Below are 23,844 nucleotides of genomic sequence, written 5' to 3'. Positions count from 1 at the left end.
TGAGGAGACAGATTCTCGCCACGCCACCTGGTAGGAGCGACCTGTCAGGTAGGACGCAATCCAAGCGTGGGCCGCGCCGGAGATGCCCAACTCGGAGAGGGTGGAGAGGAGGATCTGATGGTTCACAGTATCGAAGGCAGCCGATAGGTCTAGAAGGATGAGAGCAGAGGAGAGAGAGTTAGCTTTAGCAGTGCGGAGCGCCTCCGTGATACAGAGAAGAGCAGTCTCAGTTGAATGACTAGTCTTGAAACCTGACTGATTTGGATCAAGAAGGTCATTCTGAGAGAGATAGAGGGAGAGCTGGCCAAGGACGGCACGTTCAAGAGTTTTGGAGATAAAAGAAAGAAGGGATACTGGTCTGTAGTTATTGACATCGGAGGGATCGAGTGTAGGTTTTTTCAGAAGGGGTGCAACTCTCGCTCTCTTGAAGACGGAAGGGACGTAGCCAGCGGTCAGGGATGACTTGATGAGCGAGGTGAGGTAAGGGAGAAGGTCTCCGGAAATGGTCTGGAGAAGAGAGGAGGGGATAGGGTCGAGCGGGCAGGTTGTTGGGCGGCCGGCCGTCACAAGACGCGAGATTTCATCTGGAGAGAGGGGAGAAAGAGGTCAGAGCACAGGGTAGGGCAGTGTGAGCAGAACCAGCGGTGTCGTTTGACTTAGCAAACGAGGATCGGATGTCATCGACCTTCTTTTCAAAATGGTTGACGAAGTCATCTGCAGAGAGGAGGAGGGGGGAGGGGGAGGAGGATTCAGGAGGGAGGAGAAGGTGGCAAAGAGCTTCCTAGGGTTAGAGGCAGATGCTTGGAATTTAGAGTGGTAGAAAGTGGCTTTAGCAGCAGAGACAGAGGAGGAAAATGTAGAGAGGAGGGAGTGAAAGGATGCCAGGTCCGCAGGGAGGCGAGTTTTCATCCATTTCCGCTCGGCTGCCCGGAGCCCTGTTCTGTGAGCTCGCAATGAGTCGTCGAGCCACGGAGCGGGAGGGGAGGACCGAGCCGGCCTGGAGGATAGGGGACATAGAGAGTCAAAGGATGCAGAAAGGGAGGAGAGGAGGGTTGAGGAGGCAGAATCAGGAGATAGGTTGGAGAAGGTTTGAGCAGACCTGGCCAAGATAAAGCAAAGTAGTTTGACACTTACAACAACACAGAGTTACACATGGAAAAAACAAACATACAGTCAATAATACAGTAGAAAAAGTCTATATACAGTGTGTGCAAATGAGGTAAGGTAAGGGAGGGAAGGAAGGCAATAAATAGGTTGTAGTGGTGAAGTAAGTAGAATATAGCAAATTAAACACTGGAGTGATAGATGGGCCAGACGTTGAGCTAAATGATTGATTCTTATTATATTATTATTTATGCCCCTATAAGAGCTCTTTGTCACTTCTCACGAGCCGGGTTGTTACAAAAACTCACACTCAAAAACTCACACAAACGTATCGTATAGTGTGGGTGAGGCAGGCTTAGAATGATCCCATAAAACATCATTTGAGAGTGCGCTGACCCTGGTGCTAGAGGGGGTATGCAGCTGGAGGTTGAATGTTTGAAGGGGTACGGGACTATAAAAAGTTTGGGAAACACTGATGTAGAGGAAGATAATGAGTCAGATGACCAAAAAACAGATGCAATCTAAGGTTGAACAATAACGTGTTACATCTCACAGGTTCATTCAGGCAAAACATTTTTTTTTAAATTAACCTTAAGGCAGCTCCACTCAGTAATGAGCCATTGACATATGACCCCGGCCATACAATTAAATGTCAACTAGACACAGGATCAAAAGTGAATGCCATAAGCTATGGAGACCTACTGTACAGCGAGTCATGCAAGACGACAATCCACTTCTCCAACCCAGCAAAGCTACACTCAAGCTATATGACGTCACACTGATAAAGCCAACAGGAGAATGCAATCTCAAATGAGACCACGATGGAAAAATGTTTCATATAAAATGTCAGGTCATGGAGACATCCCAGCTTCCTCTGCTGTCACCTGACACGTGTGAACAGCTCAGCCTACTACAGCCTCTAATTTGGAATATTTTTTTGGCGTTGTCATGACCGCAGTTTCCGGTGGATTTCTCAACCAAACGTGAAGAACAAACGGAGGTATTTCGGCTATAAAAATAATCTTTATGGAACAAGGTCCAAACGCCAACAGGTGACTCATAAACGGCAAATCCAGCCAATCTCTATTGTCTCTTTCTCTATGGTTCATAGATCCTCCCAGTCCCCCCTGGTTTTTCTTGACCCTTATCTGTGGGTCGGCTCCACCGACAAGGGTTCCCCATTGCTTCTGGGACTTGTAGTTTTGGCAGTCGGCCATTTTGTGATCTGTAGTTCTGATCGGGGTGGCCATTTTAGTAATCGGGCAGAGCCAGTTTATTATTTCTGCTCTCACATATCTGCCATTTATCACTCGACCCCCTTCTTTGCCATTAATATTAAAGTTGATGCTTATTGAAAGTACTTTAAATAAGAACACAGTTATATTTTTTTGTTAACAGTGTAATGTTTTCATTGGCAAGGGCCTAACCCCAGTTCTCCTGTTTATGAGGAGTTATCTTAATTTGTTGTGTGAAGGAAGACGTTATGAGATGTTGCCAAGCCAATAGACGGCGCCGCTGATATGTGTATCTGAGTGTGATACTATATGGTACGAGTGAGCCAAGTTCGGCATTACTTACTATACACTGAATGGAGATGTATGCATGCTACACAGTGAGGGTAATCAACATTACCTCCCTCTTGTATAGAAGATTTTTGAACCTCACTTTCTCACCTGTGTTCATAAAGGGCCTGATTGGGCCTGATTGGGATTTCTTACGCACTTCTCAGTAGTTTGTATTGAGACTTACCTTATGAAGGCACATAACAGGCTTTGCAGGCGTGGTTCCATTTTGCATGATGAATAAATGCAATTCAACTGCTGAAAACCCTCCCACTTGGTGCCCAACAGATTTTCTCGTGGAGTTTTCATTCAGCAGGGATTTCAGTACATTTATTATAAGCCATCCCTTTAAATACGGTGTACACTTTAATTTGAATTTTGTCAATACACACAACATTTTTGGGGGAGAATGGGTTCAGAAAATAGGGATCAATGAAAGAATGCCATCTATGCATATTCGTCTCCGTAGAAACTCTGGTTTTGTTGATTATTTAGGGTCATTTTAGGGTCAGGATAGTATGTATGATTCATGAAATAAAACTGGTTTTGAGATCATTTACGCAATAAATATATTGATGAATAAAAAATACAGTGGTTTGATTCATCCTGAAAGTTATCATATTCAAATTCAATCCATATAATATTGGAAGGATGATAAAACATGTAAATAGGGGTTGAACAATAGTCCTATAAATCTACCATAATTCCCACCAATCATGGAACTGTATGGCAACCTTCCAGCCGTTGTGAACCGTTAGCCAGGTGCCAGGTTTTTTTTTTTTTTTACCTTTATTTAACCAGGCAAGTCAGTTAAGAACATATTCTTATTTTCAATGACGGCCTGGGAACAGTGGGTTAACTGCCTGTTCAGGGGCAGAACGACAGATTTGTACCTTGTCAGCTCGGGGGCTTGAACTCGCAACCTTCCGGTTACTAGTCCAACGATCTAACCACTAGGCTACGCTGCCATAACCTGCTATGTGGTGGTCTGAGTTCCATAATGATTCAAAATGGGCTACATATCCTAAATTACTACACAACGTTAGCCTAATATAATCCACTAATGCTAGTGACCCTCAGGAACAACGACAAGGACATGACAGAGGAAAGAAAGGTTAAAGGAATGATGCTAAATGATGCTAAATGTAAGGTACAAATTGAAGACCTCTCCATCCCGGTTGACAACTCCAGTGTCGCCCTCCCAGAGTGCAAAGAACCTTGGCGTGACCCTGGACAACACCCTGTCGTTCTCTGTAAAACATCAAAGCAGTGACTCCCTCCTGCAGGTTCGTGCTCTACAACATCCGTAGAGTACAACCCCACCTCACACAGGAAGCGGCGCAGGTCCTAATCCAGGCACCTGTCATCTCCCATCTGCACTACTGCAGGTTCGTGCTCTACAACATCCGTAGAGTACAACCCCACCTCACACAGGAAGCGGCGCAGGTCCTAATCCAGGCACCTGTCATCTCCCATCTGCACTACTGCAGGTTCTGGGCTCTACAACATCCGTAGAGTACAACCCCCTCACACAGGAAGCGGCGTTTTCCAGGCACCTGTCATCTCCCATCTGCACTACTGCAGGTTGCCTACAACATCCTCAACCCCCCTCACACTCGGCGCAGGTCCTAATCCAGGCACCTGTCATCTCCCATCTGCACTACTGCAGGTTCGTGCTCTACAACATCCGTAGAGTACAACCCCACCTCACACAGACCAGGTCCCTAATCCAGGCACCTGTCATCTCCCATCTGCACTACTGCAGGTTCGTGCTCTACAACATCCATGGAGTACAACCCCACCTCACACAGGAAGCGGCGTAAAACCTGTCATCTTCATCTGCACTACTGCAGGTTCGTGGCTGTCCCAACATCCGTAGAGTATCTTACCTCACACAGGAACTGTAAGTCACTCTTGATCCAGGCACCTGTCATCTTCCATCTGCACAAATGTCTACAAATGTAGAGTAAAGTGACCGTTATAAATGTATGGAGTATTACTGAGGGTGGCTCCTGATAGTGGCCAATGTCATTTAACATGACAAAAATTGCAAAACAAAAACGTGAAGAAAGCCTGGGCTATAATTAACACATTCTAAAGCATATACATGGACTCCGCAGGTTCAGCCTGTCATCTCCCATCTGCACTAACGCAAGCCTATGGCTTGCTGTCAATTCAAATCCTGGGTTTTCAACTTTCTCAAGTTCTCTCACAATTCAAATTCCACGTGTCCACTGGCTTCCAGCCCTTCCACTACAAGACCTTCTCTGACTCTAAAAACAAATATATCTTCATTTCTCTGCCAGACATGTCCGAGGATACCAGCTGGTTCTCTGAACTAAGTCACCTCTAAGAGCTGTCTGTTCTCAAATGTAAATCTAAGTAAAGTGACCGTTATAAATGTATGTGAGTATTACTGAGGGTGGCTCCTGCTAGTGGCCAATTTTTAACATGACAAAAATTGCAAAACAAAAACGTGAAGAAAGCCTGGGCTATAATTAACACGTTCTAAAGCATATACATGGACTCCGCAGGTTCAGCCCAACAGAAGCCTATAGCTTTGCTGTCAATTTCATCCATGTAAATTACGAGGGCACACAATTCAAATTCCACGTGTTAAGAGAGCCCTTGTAAAGCCTCTGCAAAAACAATATATCTAACACACTCAGACAGTCCGAGGATACCAGCTGGTTCTCTACTACTCACCTCTAGCTGGTTCTCTACTACACACCTCTCGCTGGTTCTCTACTACTCACCTCTAGCTGGTTCTCTACTACACATGTCTAGCTGGTTCTCTACTACTCACCTCTAGCTGGTTCTCTACTACTCACCTCTAGCTGGTTCTCTACTACTCACCTCTAGCTGTTTCTCTACTACACACGTCTAGCTGGTTCTCTACTACTCACGTCTCGCTGGTTCTCTACTACTCACCTCTAGCTGGTTCTCTACTACACACGTCTAGCTGGTTCTCTACTACACACGTCTAGTTGGTTCTCTACTACACACATCTAGCTGGTTCTCTACTACACACCTCTAGCTGGTTCTCTACTACACACCTCTAGCTGGTTCTCTACTACACACCTCTAGCTGGTTCTCTACTACACACCTCCAGCTGGTTCTCTACTACACACCTCTAGCTGGTTCTCTACTACACACCTCTAGCTGGTTCTCTACTACACACCTCTAGCTGGTTCTCTACTACACACCTCTAAGCTGGTTCTCTACTACACACCTCTAGCTGGTTCTCTACTACACACCTCTAGCTGGTTCTCTACTACACACCTCTAGCTGGTTCTCTACTACACACCTCTAGCTGGTTCTCTACTACACACCTCTAGCTGTTTCTCTACTACACACCTCTAGCTGGTTCTCATTCTAGTCAACTCAGAAATGCAATATACAACACGAATTTAAAAACAACACAATATATAAATTAAAAGGGCCATTTAAATTCCATGTCCAGTTCCTCAATTTACAATTCCTGGTTGGTCATAATGGCCAGTCAAGCTTAGATCATGGATCAAGACTCAATTCAATCCGTATTGCGAAAGATACACATTGAAATTTAAAGGCAATGTTCCTGCATTCACAAAGACTGCATTCACTATAAACGCTGCATATGTCGGCTCAAACAAAAATTACCTTTACATTTGAATGCAGACCTTCCGTGATACTTCTGCAATATGGATTGAATCCAGCCCTTAATTGGGACCTGATACATGGTTTTGTCTGTCCGAAAGGTGCGGGAACCACCATTCAACTGGAGAACCAACAAAATCCAGCCTCTCAGCTGTGGTTGTAATTCTCCCTGGTGTTCGGCATCGCGTTGGGACCTTCCAGTTCGATGACCTGCTCCTTGGTGTCATTACAGTCTCTGCCTCTTGCGGAGCTCCAGGATCTGGGGTATGTGGGCTCCAAGACGGGGGACCCCTTGGCGCCTCTTGACCCCAGCGGGGCTGCCCACGTCGAACTGCGCTCCTCGGAAGAGCTGGGCCTGACGTTGACACAGCCCCAAGCGGCTCAGCAGAATCAGGACGTCCCCGTGGAAGGCTCGTGTCAGGATACCGTACAAGAAGGGGTTGGCACATGAGTTCAACGGGTAAAATAGCACCAGCAGCACCTGGAAGAGATGGAGGGATAATAAGATGAGTCAATAAATGAGGATGATGATGAGCAGATTTATTAAGTTGATAATGAAGATGAGGATGAATGATGAGATGATGATGATAATGAGATAATGGATAGATGATGATGATGGATGACGTTGATCAGAGGATGATGGTAAAGAGAGAATGGATGATGATGAGAGGATGGATGGATGGATGGATGATGATGAGAGGATGGATGATGATGATAGGATGAATAAATGGATAAAAAGAGGAGTGATGTGGAGGACCTTGGAGTCGGTGACGGTGATGAGTGGGTGGTGCAGCACAGCAGACAGGCCATAGAAGGAGATGGGTGCCAGACACAGGAAATTGGTGAAGATAAGCACGGCCATGCGTTTGGCCATGCTGGCGTCCCCTCGGCTCGACGGGTGCTGTGGGTTGTGCACCATGCAGTAGATGTGTATGTAGCACACGCTCACCAACACGAATGCGAGCACGTTCAGCATTAGCAGGGTGACCACGTAGACCATGGCCGCGGTTGAATCTGTGTCCATGGGCAAGCAGATGCTAACCCTCTGGTAGCTGCTAATGCCAGCTAGCGGTAGCACGGCTAACACCAGGCAGAGCAGCCATCCGGCTAGCATTAGCACAACTATGTGGCGTAGTCGCACTTTCCTCTCGGGCCTCATGGCGAAGGTGATGGCGTGCCAGCGCTGGAGAGTAATGGCGGTCAGCGTGTAGACCGACAGCTCGCTGGCGAACACTGTGAGCACCCCAGCCAGTTGGCATCCGGCACCAGTCTGCCAGTCAATGGCGTAGTGGTGGTACTGGGAGCGCGTGTAGAGGTCCACAGACGCGATGAGCAAGAGGTACACACCCATGAAGAGATCTGCCATGGCCAGGTTGCACAGGAGGAAGCGGGTGATGGTCAGTTTGTAGTGGCTGGTCAGCAAAATGAACAGGAACAAGAGGTTAGCCAGAACGGCTAGCAAGCTAACCAGCCAAACAGACACCCGCAGGAAGCCCAGGCTCATCACGTCCTCACAGGGGTTGAAGGCATCGGGCAGAGGGGTGCAGGGGACCCCCTGGTCCTCCCTGTCGTCATCGCACAGGGTATAGTCAAACCCTTCGTCTGGGCCCTCCGTAGGGAACACTATGTAGAAGCACTCACCGGAGGGGGGACAGCTGTAGTTATCGTAGTAGTACTGGTAGTCATAGGGGCTGCTGCTGGTGGGATGGAGGTGTTGGGGGTCTCGGGGGGAGGGGCTGCTTCCGGTGGGATGATGGTGCTGGGGGTCTCGGGGGGAGGGGCTGCTTCTGGTGGGATGATGGTGCTGGGGGTCTCGGGGGGAGAGGTTGCTGCTGGTGGGATGGAGGTGTTGGGGGTCTCGGGGGGAGGGGCTGCTTCTGGTGGGATGATGGTGCTGGGGGTCTCGGGGGGAGAGGTTGCTGCTGGTGGGATGGAGGTGTTGGGGGACTCGGGGGGAGGGGTTGCTGCTGGTGGGATGGTGCTGGGGGTCTCGGGGGAGAGGTTGCTGCTGGTGGGATGCAGGTGTTGAGGGTCTCGGGGGGAAGGGTTGCTGCTGGTGGGATGAGCGTGTTTGGGGTGCTGACCATCGTAGGCCTCAGAGGGGGTTCCAGAGGGCCTAGTTGATTGTTGTCGTCTTGTAGAGCTGGTCAGGTTGCAAATGACGGACTCCACGTGTCTAGAAGATTAAATATCTACATGAGCATGGTCCAATACAAAGAGGGAAATAAGTATAGAATTGTTCCACCTCAAAAAGCACAAGAAGGAAGTTTCCAACACCCATCATCTCAGATTGTTCTGAAATTGTTTCTGTGGTTAGAAACAGATAAGATTAACATTCCTGAAACCTTATTTTGTTGAAAGATTATTTGAAGTCTGAGAAATTAAGCGTATTCAATACGGTACCCAACATCGGATTTGGACCAATTTGTACCTTTTGTCCACTAGATGCCACTGCTCTTGCTTTTACTACCACACTCTTTCATCCATTTCTCTGGTCTCTTGTGTTTATTAAATGGATCACACATGTTTTTCCAACTTTGGGAAGATAACCAATGTCTTTTGCTCATGATGAAGACAAATTGTGTGCTCTTTCTCAGAAGTGGCGCCGCCATGAAAGCAACTCAGTTTGTACATCTCTTAGCAACCAAAGGCTTTAACAACTCCTCTTGATTAGTCCAACAATGACAGCTCTCTGAGAGGGCTTTTCCTATGGTGCAATTATCACATGAGGACTTTTGCTACAAGCCCAAAAATGTGATGGCTAGTAACTAAAATGTTGTGAGAACCCTACTAAATTAATACAATTACACAGCAGTCTCTAAATGTTGTTTTATTAGTGACGTTTAACCTTAAACCCAACCTGATACCATTATCAGCAGCAACACACTATACAGCATTTAGGGCTTTAACCATTGAAGACCCTCAGAGACCATAAGATTTGTGGTGGAAAATTACAAAACTACATAAAGAATTGTCTCCTGTTAAACAGTACCAGTCAAAAGTTTGGACACACCTACTCATTCAAGAGTTTCTTAATTTGTACTATTTTCTACACTATATAATTATAGTGAAGACATCCACACAATGAAATAAGGCATATGGAATCATGTAGTAACCAAAAAAGTGTTCAACAAATCAGAATATATTTGAGATTCTTCAAGGTAGCCACCCTTTGCCTTGATGACAGCTTTGCACACTCTTCTCTCAACACGAGAGCCACCAAATCTGTCAGGAAATGAGCTGGCAACCAAAGGGATCATGGTATCAAATCCTAGCTGTCAGTGCTTACTGTTGTTCCCTTGAGCAAGGCACTTAACCCCCCACAACAAAGCTGCCTGAGTGCCCAGTGGGGCAGCTCCCTGCACCTCTCCAAAAACCAGTGTACATTTGATGTTGGAAGTTTACATACACTTAGATTGGAGTCAGTAAAACTCCTTTTTCAACTGCTCCTCAAATTTCTTGTTAATAAACCAGTTTTAGCAAATTGGTTAGGACATCTAATTTGTGCATGACACATTTAATTTTTCCAACAATTGTTTACAGACAGACTTTATCACTTATAATTCACTGTATCACAATTCCAGTGCGTCATAAGTGTACATACACTAAGGTGACTGTGCCTCTAAACAGTTTGGAAAAATCAAGAAAATGAAATCATGTACCTGTGTACCTGTGGACGTATTACCTTCAAACTCAGTGGCTCTTCGCTTGACATCATGGGAAAATCAAAAGAAATCAGCCAAGACCTCAGAAAGTCTGGTTCATTCTTGGGAGCAATTTCCAAACACCTGAAGGTACCACGTTCATCTGTACAAACAATAGTATGAACGTATAAACACCATGGGACCACACAGACGTCATACCGCTCTGGAAGGAGACGCGTTCTGTCTCTGAGAGATGAACATACTTTGGTGCAAAAAGTGCAAATCAATCCCAGAACAGCAGCAAAGAACCTTGTGAAGATGCTGGAGGAAACAGGTACAAAAGTATCTATATCCACAGTAAAACGAGTCCTATATCGACATAACCTGAATGGCCGCTCAGCAAGGAAGAAGCCACTGATCCAAAACCGCAATAAAGAAGCCAGACTACGGTTTGAAACTGCACATGGGGACAAAGATCGTCCTTATTGCAGAAATGTCCTCTGGTCTGATGAAAAAGAAATAGAACTGTTTGGCCATAAAGATCATCGTTATGTTTGGAAGAAAAAGGTAGGGGCTTGCATGCCGAAGAACACCATCCAAACCGTGAAGCCCAGGGGTGGCAGCATCATGTTGTGGGGGTGCTTTGCTGCAGGAGGGACTGATGCACTTCACAAAATAGATGTCTTCATGAGGACAGAAAATTATGTGGATATATTGAAGCAACATCTCAAGACATCAGTCAGGAAGTTGAAGCTTGGTCACAAATTACTCTTCCAAATGGACAATGACCCCAAGCATACTTCCAAAGTTGTGGCAAAATGGCTTAAGGGCAACAATGTCAAGGTATTGGAGTGGCCGTCACAAAGCCCTGACCTCAATCCTATTGAAGATTTGTGGGCAGACCTGAAAAAGCATGTGCGAGCAAGGAGGCCTAAAAACCTGACTCAGTTACACCAGCTCTGTCAGGAGGAATGGGCCAAAATTCACCCAACTTATTGTGGGAAGCTTGTGGAAGGCTACCCCAAACGTTTGAACCAAGTTAAAACAATTTAAAGACAATGCTATCAAATACTAATTGAGTGTATGTAAACTTCTAACCCACTGGGAATGTGATGAAAGAAATAAAAGCTGAAATTAATCATTCCCCCTCTCACACTTTATTATTCTAAGACAGGAATTTTTCACTAAATTCTGAAACATTTAAAAACAGTTAAAAAGTGGTGATCCTTCAACTGTATAACCTAGAGATTTGATGAAGACATGGATCTAAATGATTAATAAGGTTTTACTAAGACTAAATGTCAGGAATTGTGAAACATTTAAAAACAGTTATCTGACTAAATTACCGTCAAACAAATACCAAAACAAAACCAATACTCACAGGTGGGGACAAAGTTACATGTAGTAGTGAAAACCAAACAAGAGATCTACAGACAGATGGCATTGACAGAGAGATCTACAGACAGATGGCATTGACAGAGAGATCTACAGACAGATGGCATTGACAGAGAGATCTACAGACAGATGGCATTGAGAGAGATCTACAGACAGATGGCATTGACAAGAGATCTACAGACAGATGGTATTGGGAGAGATCTACAGACAGATGGCATTGACAGAGAGATCAACAGACAGATGGCATTGACAGAGATATCTACAGACAGATGGCATTGACAGAGAGATCTACAGACAGATGGCATTGACAGAGAGATCTACAGACAGATGGCATTGAGAGAGATCTACAGACAGATGGCATTGACAAGAGATCTACAGACAGATGGTATTGGGAGAGATCTACAGACAGATGGCATTGACAGAGAGATCTACAGACAGATGGCATTGACAGAGATATCTACAGACAGATGGTATTGAGAGAGATCTACAGACAGATGGCATTGACAAGAGATCTACAGACAGATGGCATTGACAGAGAGATCTACAGACAGATGGTATTGAGAGAGATCTACAGACAGATGGCATTGACAGAGAGATCAACAGACAGATGGCATTGACAGAGAGATCTACAGACAGATGGCATTGACAGAGAGATCTACAGACAGATGGTATTGAGAGAGATCTACAGACAGATGGCATTGACAAGAGATCTACAGACAGATGGCATTGACAGAGAGATCTACAGACAGATGGTATTGAGAGAGATCTACAGACAGATGGCATTGACAGAGAGATCTACAGACAGATGGTATTGAGAGAGATCTACAGACAGATGGCATTGACAGAGAGATCTACAGACAGATGGTATTGAGAGAGATCTACAGACAGATGGCATTGACAGAGAGATCAACAGACAGATGGCATTGACAGAGAGATTGAGCTCTAGAGCAAACAACAGACAGGTTTTTTTAAAACCAAGGGTAATGGAAACAGGGGGAGGTGTGTCTTCTGATTAGCGACTGATTTACGACTGATTGGGGAATGATGATTGCCACCTGTGAGGAGGGGATAATGAGAGAAAAGAAATACACACACACACACACACAGGATACACACATAGAATACCTGTATCCGTAACAACGCATTGTATGACTGTATAAATGCTTATGGGATTATTTTCCGTCCAGGTATTTATTACATTTAGAAAAAACTGCAGTTAAATTCTAAAGAAAATATTATCTGCTTTTATTACAAGGCGCCAGATCTGGATTTGAGTCAATGGATGTTGATTTAATTTGTTTGACTGCAAATCTATTTCTTTTGCGCATGTGAGAATCTCTGCAGATAAACGCTTGGACCTTTAATTAATTAAAACATCTTGAAACTAGGGGGCAGTATTTAGATTTTTGGATGAAAAACATACCCAAAATGAAACTGCCTATTTCTCATGCCCAGAATCTAGAACATGCATATAATTGTCAGATTAGGATAGAAAACACTCTAAAGTTTCCAAAACGGTCAAATTATTGTCTGTGAGTATAACAGAACTGATATTGCAGGCGAAAACCTGAGGAAAATCAAACCAGGAAGTGGCTTCTATTTTGAAAGCTCCATGTTCCATAGCCTGCCTTCGCTCCATTTAAAGGGATATCAACCAGATTCCTTCCAGATTCCTATGTCTAAAGCTGTGAACAGTCTTTAGACATAGTTTCAGGCTTTTAGTTTGAAAAATGAGCGAGAAAGAACCCATCCCGTCAGTGGATGGCTGGGTGCCAGCAGAGTTTTTCATGCGCAACAGCCATTTTCTTTCTCTCGCCTATGGAAGAAGTTACATTCCGGTTGACATATTATCGATGATATATTGTAAAAACAACCTGAGGATTGATTATAAAAAAACATTTGCCATCTTTCTAAGCACTTTACAGTTACTATTTGGAATTTTCGTCAGCGATGTCGTGACCGCTTGTTACAGGAATTATATTCCTCTATGTTTTAATAACCAATTAAAATGAAACTCTGTCAATTCATAAGAATTTGTAAGACTCTTATTTGTATAAAATGGACAGAGACCAGTCTTAAAAATCAACCAGCAGCGTTTATTCTCGAGAGTACTGCCCATGATACATTTTACCACAGGTTATAAACTGAAAATGACGTCATTAGTTTTCGTACTAGCCCGTCTCATCTCCGCTCCAGTACAATGGCTGTATGGTTCTCAAGCCTTCCCACATCGTCTCTCCCTACTAAGATAATTTACGATCAGAGCCAAGGTCTGCCTGTGTAGATAAGCATTCTAGCCAGTCTAGCGATAAGTTCATTCATTTCTACCAAGGAACAGACAGTCATTGTTCTAATTCTTGATTATATTTACACACATTATATTCAGTACTAGGATTAAAAAGAAAATTCATACATATGCAGTAACATAATAGTATTCTGTTTAGTCAGTCCTGATTGAAATGTATACATAATTAGTCTTATTGATAAAAAATTCCCTTAACACCACGCGAGCCTGTGGATTTCTGAACATAACGCGCCAAACAAATGGAGGTATTTTGGATATAAAAATAATCTTTATGGAACAAAAGGAGTGCAAACATTGGAAGATCATCAAAGGTAAGCAATTTAATTGATTGTTTTTCTGACTTTCGTGACCAATCTACTTGGCTGCTAGCTGTTTGTAATATTTTGTCTACTGAGAGAGATGTTCTTACATAAACGCTTGTTATGCTTTCGCTGAAAAGCTTTATTGAAATCTGACACGCCAGGTGGATTAACAACAAGCTAAACTGTGTTTTTCTATATTGCACTTGTGATTTCATGACAATTAAATATTTTTTGTAATTTAATTTGAATTTGGCGCTCTGCAATTCAGCGGAAGTTGATGACAATTATACCGCTAAAGGGATAGGTTCACCAAGAGGTTTTAAGGCTATTTGTCTGGGAATTGTGTCGTTACAATGTACCTGACGTTACAACTACAGACAATTGTAAATTGGGTTATTTGCGGGATTACTTCATAATTTCAATAACATTGGGTCTATGGTACTGACTACAATCTGGGTTAAAGATTTTAGTTCAACTATTGTTATGTTTTGCTTGGACAGATGCGGCCACCAGTGCTTGATTAAGATTTAAACTGAACGTTTTAAAAACTTGCTGAGTTCAAATTGAACGATTCATTTATTCAACATAAATAGCGAGGCGATTTCGATGTAATATATTGACACACTGACACTGACACTGACTCAACTCCAGCCACTTTAATAATGGGAATTGATGGGAAATTATCTAAATATATCACTAGCCACTTTAAACAATGCTACCTTATATAATGTTACTTACCCTACATTATTAATCTCATATGCATACGTATGTATATACTGTAATCTATATCATCGACTGCATCCTTATGTAATACATGTATCACTAGCCACTTTAACTATGCCACTTTGTTTACATACTCATCTCATATGTATATACTGTACTCGATACCATCTACTGTATCTTGCCTATGCTGCTCTGTACCATCACTCATTCATATATTCTTATGTACATATTCTTTATCCCCTTACACTGTGTATAAGACAGTAGTTTTGGAATTGTTAGTTAGATTACTTGTTGGTTATTACTGCATTGTCGGAACTAGAAGCACAAGCATTTCGCTACACTCGCATTAACATCTGCTAACCATGTGTATGTGACAAATAACATTTGGTTTGGTTTGATTTGATTTGATTTTGGATTGACTGGTGGATTGACTGGTGGATTGACTGATGGATTGACTGGTGGATTGACTGATGGATTGACTGATGGATTGACTGGTGGATTGACTGATGGATTGACTGGTGGATTGATGATGGATTGACTGATGGATTGACTGATGGATTGATAGATTGACTGGTGGATTGACTGACTGGATTGACTGGTGGATTGATGGATTGACTGATGGATTGGTGGATTGACTGGTGGATTGACTGATTGACTGGATTGACTGATGGATTGACTGATGGATTGATGGATTGACTGGATTGACTGGATTGACTGGTGGATTGATGGATTGACTGGTGATTGACTGATGGATTGACTGGTGGATTGACTGGTGGATTGACTGGTGGATTGACTGATGGATTGACTGATTGACTGGATTGACTGATGGATTGACTGATGGATTGACTGATTGACTGGATTGACTGATGGATTGACTGGTGGATTGACTGATGGATTGGTGGATTGACTGATGGATTGACTGGTGATTGACTGGTGGATTGACTGATGGATTGACTGATGGATTGACTGAGTGGATTGACTGGTGGATTGACTGATGGATTGACTGGTGGATTGACTGATGGATTGACTGGTGGATTGACTGATGGATTGACTGATGGATTGACTGATGGATTGACTGGTGGATTGACTGATGGATTGACTGGTGGATTGACTGGTGGATTGACTGGTGGATTGACTGATAGATTGACTGATGGATTGACTGATGGATTGACTGATGGATTGACTGGTGGATTGACTGATGGATTGACTGATGGATTGACTGGTGGATTGACTGATGGATTGACTGATGGATTGACTGGTGGATTGACTGATGGATTGACTGATAGATTGACTGATGGATTGACTGATGGATTGACTGATGGATTGACTGGTGGATTGACTGATGGATTGACTGATGGATTGACTGATGGATTGACTGATGGATTGACTGGTGGATTGACTGATGGATTGACTGATGGATTGACTGATGGATTGACTGATGGATTGACTGATGGATTGACTGATGGATTGACTGATGGATTGACTGATAGATTGACTGATGGATTGACTGGTGGATTGACTGGTGGATTGACTGATAGACTATTTTACAGATTTGGCGCATTACATGTTCTGTTTAAAGTCTTGGACATTTCATAAGTGTGAATTAGTGGTTAGTGATACAAATATAGTCATATTGATAAGGAGGATTGATGTAAACTTAACGAGTGTGGACAGTATGTGAATGGTGATATGTTATTAGTGTTTTTTTTATAGCGCTCTAATGATCAAATCAAATCACATTTATTTATATAGCCCTTCGTACATCAGCTGATATCTCAAAGTGCTGGACAGAAACCCAGCCTAAAACCCCAAACAGCAAGCAATGCAGGTGTAGAAGCACGGTGATGCGATATTTTAGTCATTTGAAAAGCTGAGGTTTCAATACAAGGTTGAATGATGAGTAGAGGGATTGAGCCTTGAGATTGTAAAAAAGATTAGCTGTGGTTGAAAGCGAGCAGGCAGTGGGACGTTTGAACTAGAGGTATGAGAAACATTCTTTGACGTTTGCTGACTATTGTTGCTTGGTTTAATAGCTTAGGTAACACCGGTGATTTTGAGCAGGAAGTTAATGTAATTACATTTACATTTAAGTCATTTAGCAGACGCTCTTATCCAGAGCGACTTACAAATTGGATCAAACATTATAATCTGTTTCCATTACATGAAACAATATTCTGTCATTAGGTTGGATTAACTTTGAGTTTATTTGTATTTTTACAGGGACAGTGCACATTAATCACAGTTGTGTGAGTCTGATGGCAGGGTATTCCAGACATGGGAACTTCTCACAGAGAAAGCATATTGACCAAAGGTGCTTTTACAGTCACCTCTCATGGCAGACCTTGTGGACCTGCTCCCCATAGGGTTGGGCTTTCTGTTTAGCAAAACTACTGAGTGGAGGGGGAGCCAGGCCATTTAGGATATTGAATACAAGATATTCGTCAGTGTACTTTCCAACTCAGGACTTGATGGCTACTGGGCTTTCTATCAATGATGGCTACTGGGCTTTCTATCAATGATGGCTACTGGGCTTCCTATCAATGATGGCTACTGGGCTTCCTATCAATGATGGCTACTGGGCTTCCTATCAATGATGGCTACTGGGCTTCCTATCAATGATGGCTACTGGGCTTCCTATCAATGATGGCTACTGGGCTTTCTATCAATGATGGCTACTGGGCTTCCTATCAATGATGGCTATGGCTTCCTATCTACTGGGCTTCCTATCAATGATGGCTACTGGGCTTCCTATCAATGATGGCTACTGGGCTTCCTATCAATGATGGCTACTGGGCTTCCTATCAATGATGGCTACTGGGCTTCCTATCAATGATGGCTACTGGGCTTCCTATCAATGATGGCTACTGGGCTTCCTATCAATGATGGCTACTGGGCTTTCTATCAATGATGGCTACTGGGCTTCCTATCAATGATGGCTACTGGGCTTCCTATCAATGATGGCTACTGGGCTTCCTATCAATGATGGCTACTGGGCTTCCTATCAATGATGGCTACTGGGCTTCCTATCAAGCACTTTGAGAGCCTGTTTGCAGACAGAATGAATGGGTTTTAATGTTGTACCACAAGCTTGGACACAACTCGTCAAGCAGTATGTTAAGTAAGGGAATATCATAGATTTGAAGTACAGTTTTACTACCTCTGTAAGTAAAACAATTTGGCATGTATTAGAAATGATTAGAAACATTTTTCACCTGCTTTTTAAAACAGAGGTTGGAATCAAGTATGACGCCAAGGTACTTAAAATCGGATAATACCTGGAGCTTCTCCCCTGGCAAATAGACATCTGGTATCAGTTGTCCTCTTTGTGAGGAACATGCAAACTTTTTTTTGTTACATTGAGATGCTAACATGAGTCCCTGAGAGCAACTTTGTAACCTGGACCATTACAGTAGTGAGTCACTATGTAACCTGGACCATTACAGTAGTGAGTCACTATGTAACCTGGACCATTACAGTAGTGAGTCACTATGTAACCTGGACCATTACAGTAGTGAGTCACTATGTAACCTGGACCATTACAGTAGTGAGTCACTATGTAACCTGGACCATTACAGTAGTGAGTCACTATGTAACCTGGACCATTACAGTAGTGAGTCACTATGTAACCTGGACCATTACAGTAGTGAGTCACTATGTAACCTGGACCATTACAGTAGTGAGTCACTATGTAACCTGGACCATTACAGTAGTGAGTCACTATGTAACCTGGACCATTACAGTAATGAGTTCTTGTGCAGCTTGTTGTTTGCTCTTTGCACATATATCACTGTATCATCTGCATACATTTGAACTTCAGACCCAGTACAGACAGAAGGCAGATCATTAATGTACAGGCTGAACAGTTCATTTGGACTATTACGCTGATGAGACAGCACCAACTTTTTGAAGGTTCTAGATTTGTTAAACAACTGGTTTTTATTTTTACTAAATTAATGAAACAGATTAAAATGATTAGATTACTGGAAAGGGGTTACGGGTGTGTTTAATGTTTATTTTAGGTGCCGATTTCACTTAATGAAACACTGTAGTTTCTGATGTGTTTTGAGTAGGATACTTCCTTCAGGGACTGATGGAAGTCCCCTACACGATGTATGTTAAGGAAGACGTAGGTGAGCACGTCTCAAACAACTTTTTATTAAATGCCAGGGATCAAATATCACTGATTCCTTACACACAATTGACTATATTTGCGACAGAAAAAAAAAGTATTACATTTAGTAATGGATACTTTTATATGGTTATGGGAAAGAGAGACCAGTCAAATGATATGGGAGTGAATTGTTAGACTCGGTGGAGAGATAGCACGTGTCTAAGGATAGCATATGCTAAATTAGGGGCACATAAACATTGAGTTAGATTAAAACAAACGATTAATCGTGATAAGAAATTTAATAGTAGAATTATAGGATAATTATACTGGATGTTAATATAAATGTACATTCTGCCAATGTTGATGTGTGTTAATTTGAGGGGTTTTGAGTTTGAGTGATAGGACCAATTTGAATCACTGAGCAATGTCATTCTACATTTTGGTTGACTAATTAATTGGGTTTTGATTATAATTTGGAAACTGAAGGATTTTTAAAACTGAAGGATTGATTTGAGTTTAGTATCTTAATAACTATATGAGTGAAGCAATTAATGTATTATGATTTGATTGTTTTGATTGTTGTTATGAATTAAATACGGTGACACTATTCTCAGCATGCCCTGGTGAATGGAGAGGGTGAACTCTTATCCAGAGAGTGAAACTGATCCTAATCTATTTGATCTATAGGCATTGCCTTATGAATAGGGGAATCATGATGCTTATCTTGGGTCATGTTCATTAGGCACCAACGGAATACATTTTACTTAAACCAGGAGGCACAACCTGGACATGTCCAACAAGATATGCTAATCTTAGTTTCTGGGATGGAAATTTCCACCATGCTGATCCATTGGAGTGTGATAGATAACTAAGGCTTATTTTATTAAACTCCATTGTTGCATGCACTGCATTATGCATTAAACATGTGCTTTTCACCGTCTATGAAGATATAGCTTTGAATCTCATAAACTGTATGCATCTTTAGTTTTTCTTCGTGGGTTCGTGCAAGTGACTGTGTATCATAACCTCTCCAGACAAATTGGTAGAGTGCTTAGAATAAGTGTTGGAGGATGAAATGGGAGACAGTGCTAAGTTTCTTGGGAGGAAGCTGAGCCAGTGATACAGCAGCCGGTCAAGTGCAGGAACCCATCAGTTATTGCTTTTATGCTTCTTGGTTTATGTAGAATGTACGCATTTTATACATGTGAATGAATGAATGTTCTCAAATCTTGAAATGTTCTTTTAAGTTGAGAGGACGCTCAAAACGGGAAAAGTGAGCGCAAAATTGCAAGATTATGTTATAATACTTTTATTGCATCAAATGGTTGTTTTATTGCAACAGAATAAGGGGTTGTTAGAAAGCTCATCTCTGTGGTTGTCCTACTGAGGATGGGCCTCTGGGAGATCTACCACGTCTTTGAGGATACCGCATTCCGGTGCATGAGTGTGTTGTTCTATACGGTAATGTTTATGTTCTATACGGTAATCAGGGAGAGATGGCTCCAGTATGGAGTTGGGGGGGGTGACACTGGTCTCTACACAATGAGTTCGCATGTTTTACAGCAGATTCTGTCTGCTATGAATTATAAGTATCTTTCATACATATCTTAACCTTGTTACCCGTTCCATACATGTTGTTGTGTCATGTAAACTGAAGGAGGATGGACTTTGCTATAAAATGCTGTGGCTCAAACCAGCTGGTTGAGTTCTCAGTGATCACCTCCAGGGGTGATTACCGACCAGCTGGTTGAGTTCTCAGTGATCACCTCCAGGGGTGATTACCGACCCGCTCCATTACTGCACTAATTAAATAATACAGTTTAATTGTTTTGAAGAAATGTCTATCTTTCTTGATTACAATAATTCCAGCACAAATGACTCCTCATTCTTAATGTATAGGAAAAGAGGAGAGACATATGGATATGGAGAGGCTGGCTCTATAATAGTACATTTAACCAGGCAAGTCAGTTAAGAACAAATTCTTATTTTCAATGACGGCCTAGGAACAGTGGGTTAACTGCCTGTTCAGGGGCAGAACGACAGATTTGTACTTTGTCAGCTCAGGGGTTTGAACTTGCAACCTTCCAGTCACTAGTCCAACGCTCAAACCACTAGGCTACTCTGCCGCCCCAATGCGTTGGATACATGTTGCTTGATGACACATTCCTGCATAATGTAAGGCCGGGATAAATACTTCATCCACGGACACTGGGACCTTTTCCCGGAGAGCTACTGTGACTTAGTGTTGTTGTTCCAAACCTTATCTAGCACACCTGGTTCTAATGTTTAACTGGTTGATAAACTGAATCAGGTTAGTTGTTACTGACGCAGGTTTGAAAATCTACAGGAGTACAGCTCAGCAGGAAATAGGGTTGGGCAATCCTGAATTAAACTAACAAAATGTGATATCCACACATCCACTGATGTCAAAGGTCAAATAATATGTATGGCAAAAATATAAAAGAGGACTTTTATCCACTTTTTCACACATGCTCCCATGTGTGTTTTACTAAAAACGTGTTTTGTAACGTTGTTTAAACCAACACTTGACAGCATCTGCAGATCGTAGTGTGTGAAGAGTTATTTTGTTCTCCCTATTCTGAGTACCCAATTCAGCATCCCCCCAACACACACACACACACACACACACACACACACACACACACACACACACACACACACACACACACACACACACACACACACACACACACACACACACACACACACACACACACACACACACACATCGGTGAAAGAAGCGTGAAACAGGAGCGTGGGAAACCGGTCTGTTGTATAAAAGTTTTTTATTTCTTACCCTCTCCTCCTCTTCACTTTGCTCAGTCCACAGCAGTGACTGGGGTAGGTGAGCTCAGCACTCTGCAGATGCTGGAAGGCCCTCAGGGGGGGTAGTTTCTTGAGGGCCCAAGTGTTTTTAGCTTTCAGTTTCTGAACAGCCTCCAGACCCATTGTGGGTAAGGAGTTCACTCTTGATTCGGAAACGTCTCTGGGGGGGACAGAAGAGGGGAGCGGAATTCACTTTCTATTCTCAGCTCACAACAAAACCCCCAAACAATGATGTGTTTTAGTTGTTTCCAGTTTGAATGTGAAATCTCCTTTGTTTTCCTGCACTTCATTTCTTTCATTTTTTTTTTCTATTGTTTTACATTTTACCCCTTTTTGTTCCCCAATTGCATGACATCCAATTGGTAGTTACAGTCTTGTCCCATCACTGCAACTCCCATACGGACTTGGGAGAGGCGAAGGTCGAGAGCGTTGCATCCTCCGAAACATGACCCGGACAAGCCGCACTGCTTCTTGACACACTGCTCGCTTAAGCCAGCCGCACCAATTTGTTAGGAAGAAACACTGTACAACTGGCAACCGAAGTCAGCGTGCATGCGTCCGGCTGCCAAAAGGAGTCGCTAGAGCACAATGGGACAAGAACATCCCAGGCGGTCAAACCCTCCCCTAACCGAGACGACGCTGGGCCCGAATGTGTGATGCCTCATGGGTCTCCCTGTCGCGGCCGCCTGCAACACAGCCCGGGATTAAACCCGGATCTGTGGTGATAAGTGTGGCGACGCAGTGCCATAGACTGGGAGGCCACTTGGGAGGCTACTTCCTGCACTTTTGAATGGAAAACTTTTCAGACAAGGTTGAATAAAAAGGCTCCTGAAAGGGATTAGGGGACTTTGGCACAGTTGCATGGCTTGATGTCTTCCCAACATCTTTCCGATTTCTTAAAACCTCTATGGGATCAGTGTCCCCCCTGCGGGACGGTTGGGCTAACGTAGGCAAATGTGATTAGCATGAGGTTGTAAGTAACAAAACAAATTCCCAGGACATAGACATATCTGATATGGGCAGAAAGCATATATTCTTGTTAATCTAACAGCACTGTCCAATTTACAGTAGCTATTAAATTGAAAGAACACCATGCTATTGTTTGAAGAGAGTGCACAATTATAAACTTGAAAATGTATTAATAAATCAATTAGGTATATTTGGGCAGTCTTGATACAACATTTTGAACAGATATGCAATGGTTCATTGGATCACTCTAAAACTTTGCACGTACACTCCTGCCATCTAGTGGCCAAAATAGACACTGCGCCTGGGCTGGAATAATACATTATTGCATTTCTCTTGCATTTCAAAGATGATGGTACCATATCTAATGTGTTATATTCTCCTACATTATTTTCACATTTCCACAAACTTCAAAGTGTTTCCTTTCAAATGGTATCAAGAATATGCATATTCTTGCTTCAGGCCATTTTAGGCGAAAATTGAAAAAAATGGTCGGATCCTTAAGAGGTCAAGAGTACAAGCCTTTCACTCACAGAAGAGTTGGTCCGCTGATCACGCCAGAAAATGTCCTCTCGTCCAACCGCACCAGATCCACATTCCTATAGAGGTAACTAAATAGAAAAGGTGGACAGAATGAGAAAGAGAGGAGAAGAGTGTAGAATGGAAGAAAGGGTTATTAATGTAACGGAGAGAAGAACAGCTTCTGCTAAGCTAATACTGCTAAGCTAATACTGCTAAGCTAATACTGCTAAGCTAATACTGCTATGTTAGGATGCCGGCTTCACAAAGACAGTGAGAGGAAGGTTGAGTAAACAGATGGGTGACACTTTACTTAAAGCCTGCAGTTAAAATAATTTATAACCCCTGCCATTATAATGCTTTATAACTCCTGCCATTGTAATGCTTTATAACACCTGCAGTTATAATGCTTTATAACACCTGCCGTTATAATGCTTTATAACCCCTGCCATTATAATGCTTTATAACCCCTGCCATTATAATGCTTTATAACCTCTGCCATGATAATGCTTTATAACACCTGCCTTTGCACCAATAGTTTTATTTCTGCCAGTAAGAGTTTCGATCAGTAAAATACCCAGGCAAATAGTCTAAAGAGACCTCCAGATAGTCTTGCTTACAGACCCCCCTTCCGCAAATCACATTGTCACTACTCACCTCCTCACCATGCTAGCTGATGTGTGCTGAGTGTTCTGGCTCAATAACAGTTGCCATGCATTACCCGGGT

The 23,844-nt window shown here is 42.9% G+C and overlaps 2 protein-coding genes across 2 annotated transcripts in view; both read right to left on the bottom strand.

Annotated features, from left to right (window-relative positions):
• Positions 1-6,438, bottom strand: part of LOC127915630 (uncharacterized) — a 37,387-nt gene extending 30,949 nt beyond the window's left edge. The window contains exons 1-2 of the mRNA XM_052495853.1: positions 6,309-6,438; positions 28-584 (exon numbers count right to left, since the gene is read on the bottom strand). Coding sequence (XP_052351813.1) covers positions 28-584; positions 6,309-6,387 — 636 coding nt within the window. The 5' untranslated portion in view covers positions 6,388-6,438. The remainder of the gene's footprint in view (positions 1-27; positions 585-6,308) is intronic.
• Positions 5,144-23,844, bottom strand: part of LOC118379038 (thyrotropin receptor-like) — a 38,601-nt gene continuing 19,900 nt past the window's right edge. The window contains exons 8-12 of the mRNA XM_052496504.1: positions 23,132-23,209; positions 21,604-21,792; positions 8,400-8,481; positions 7,063-8,109; positions 5,144-6,786 (exon numbers count right to left, since the gene is read on the bottom strand). Coding sequence (XP_052352464.1) covers positions 6,532-6,786; positions 7,063-8,109; positions 8,400-8,481; positions 21,604-21,792; positions 23,132-23,209 — 1,651 coding nt within the window. The 3' untranslated portion in view covers positions 5,144-6,531. The remainder of the gene's footprint in view (positions 6,787-7,062; positions 8,110-8,399; positions 8,482-21,603; positions 21,793-23,131; positions 23,210-23,844) is intronic.

The sequence above is a fragment of the Oncorhynchus keta genome, chromosome 35 (assembly GCF_023373465.1).
Source record: "Oncorhynchus keta strain PuntledgeMale-10-30-2019 chromosome 35, Oket_V2, whole genome shotgun sequence".
NCBI lineage: Eukaryota > Metazoa > Chordata > Actinopteri > Salmoniformes > Salmonidae > Oncorhynchus > Oncorhynchus keta.
This window is presented reverse-complemented; position numbering and strand designations above follow the sequence as displayed.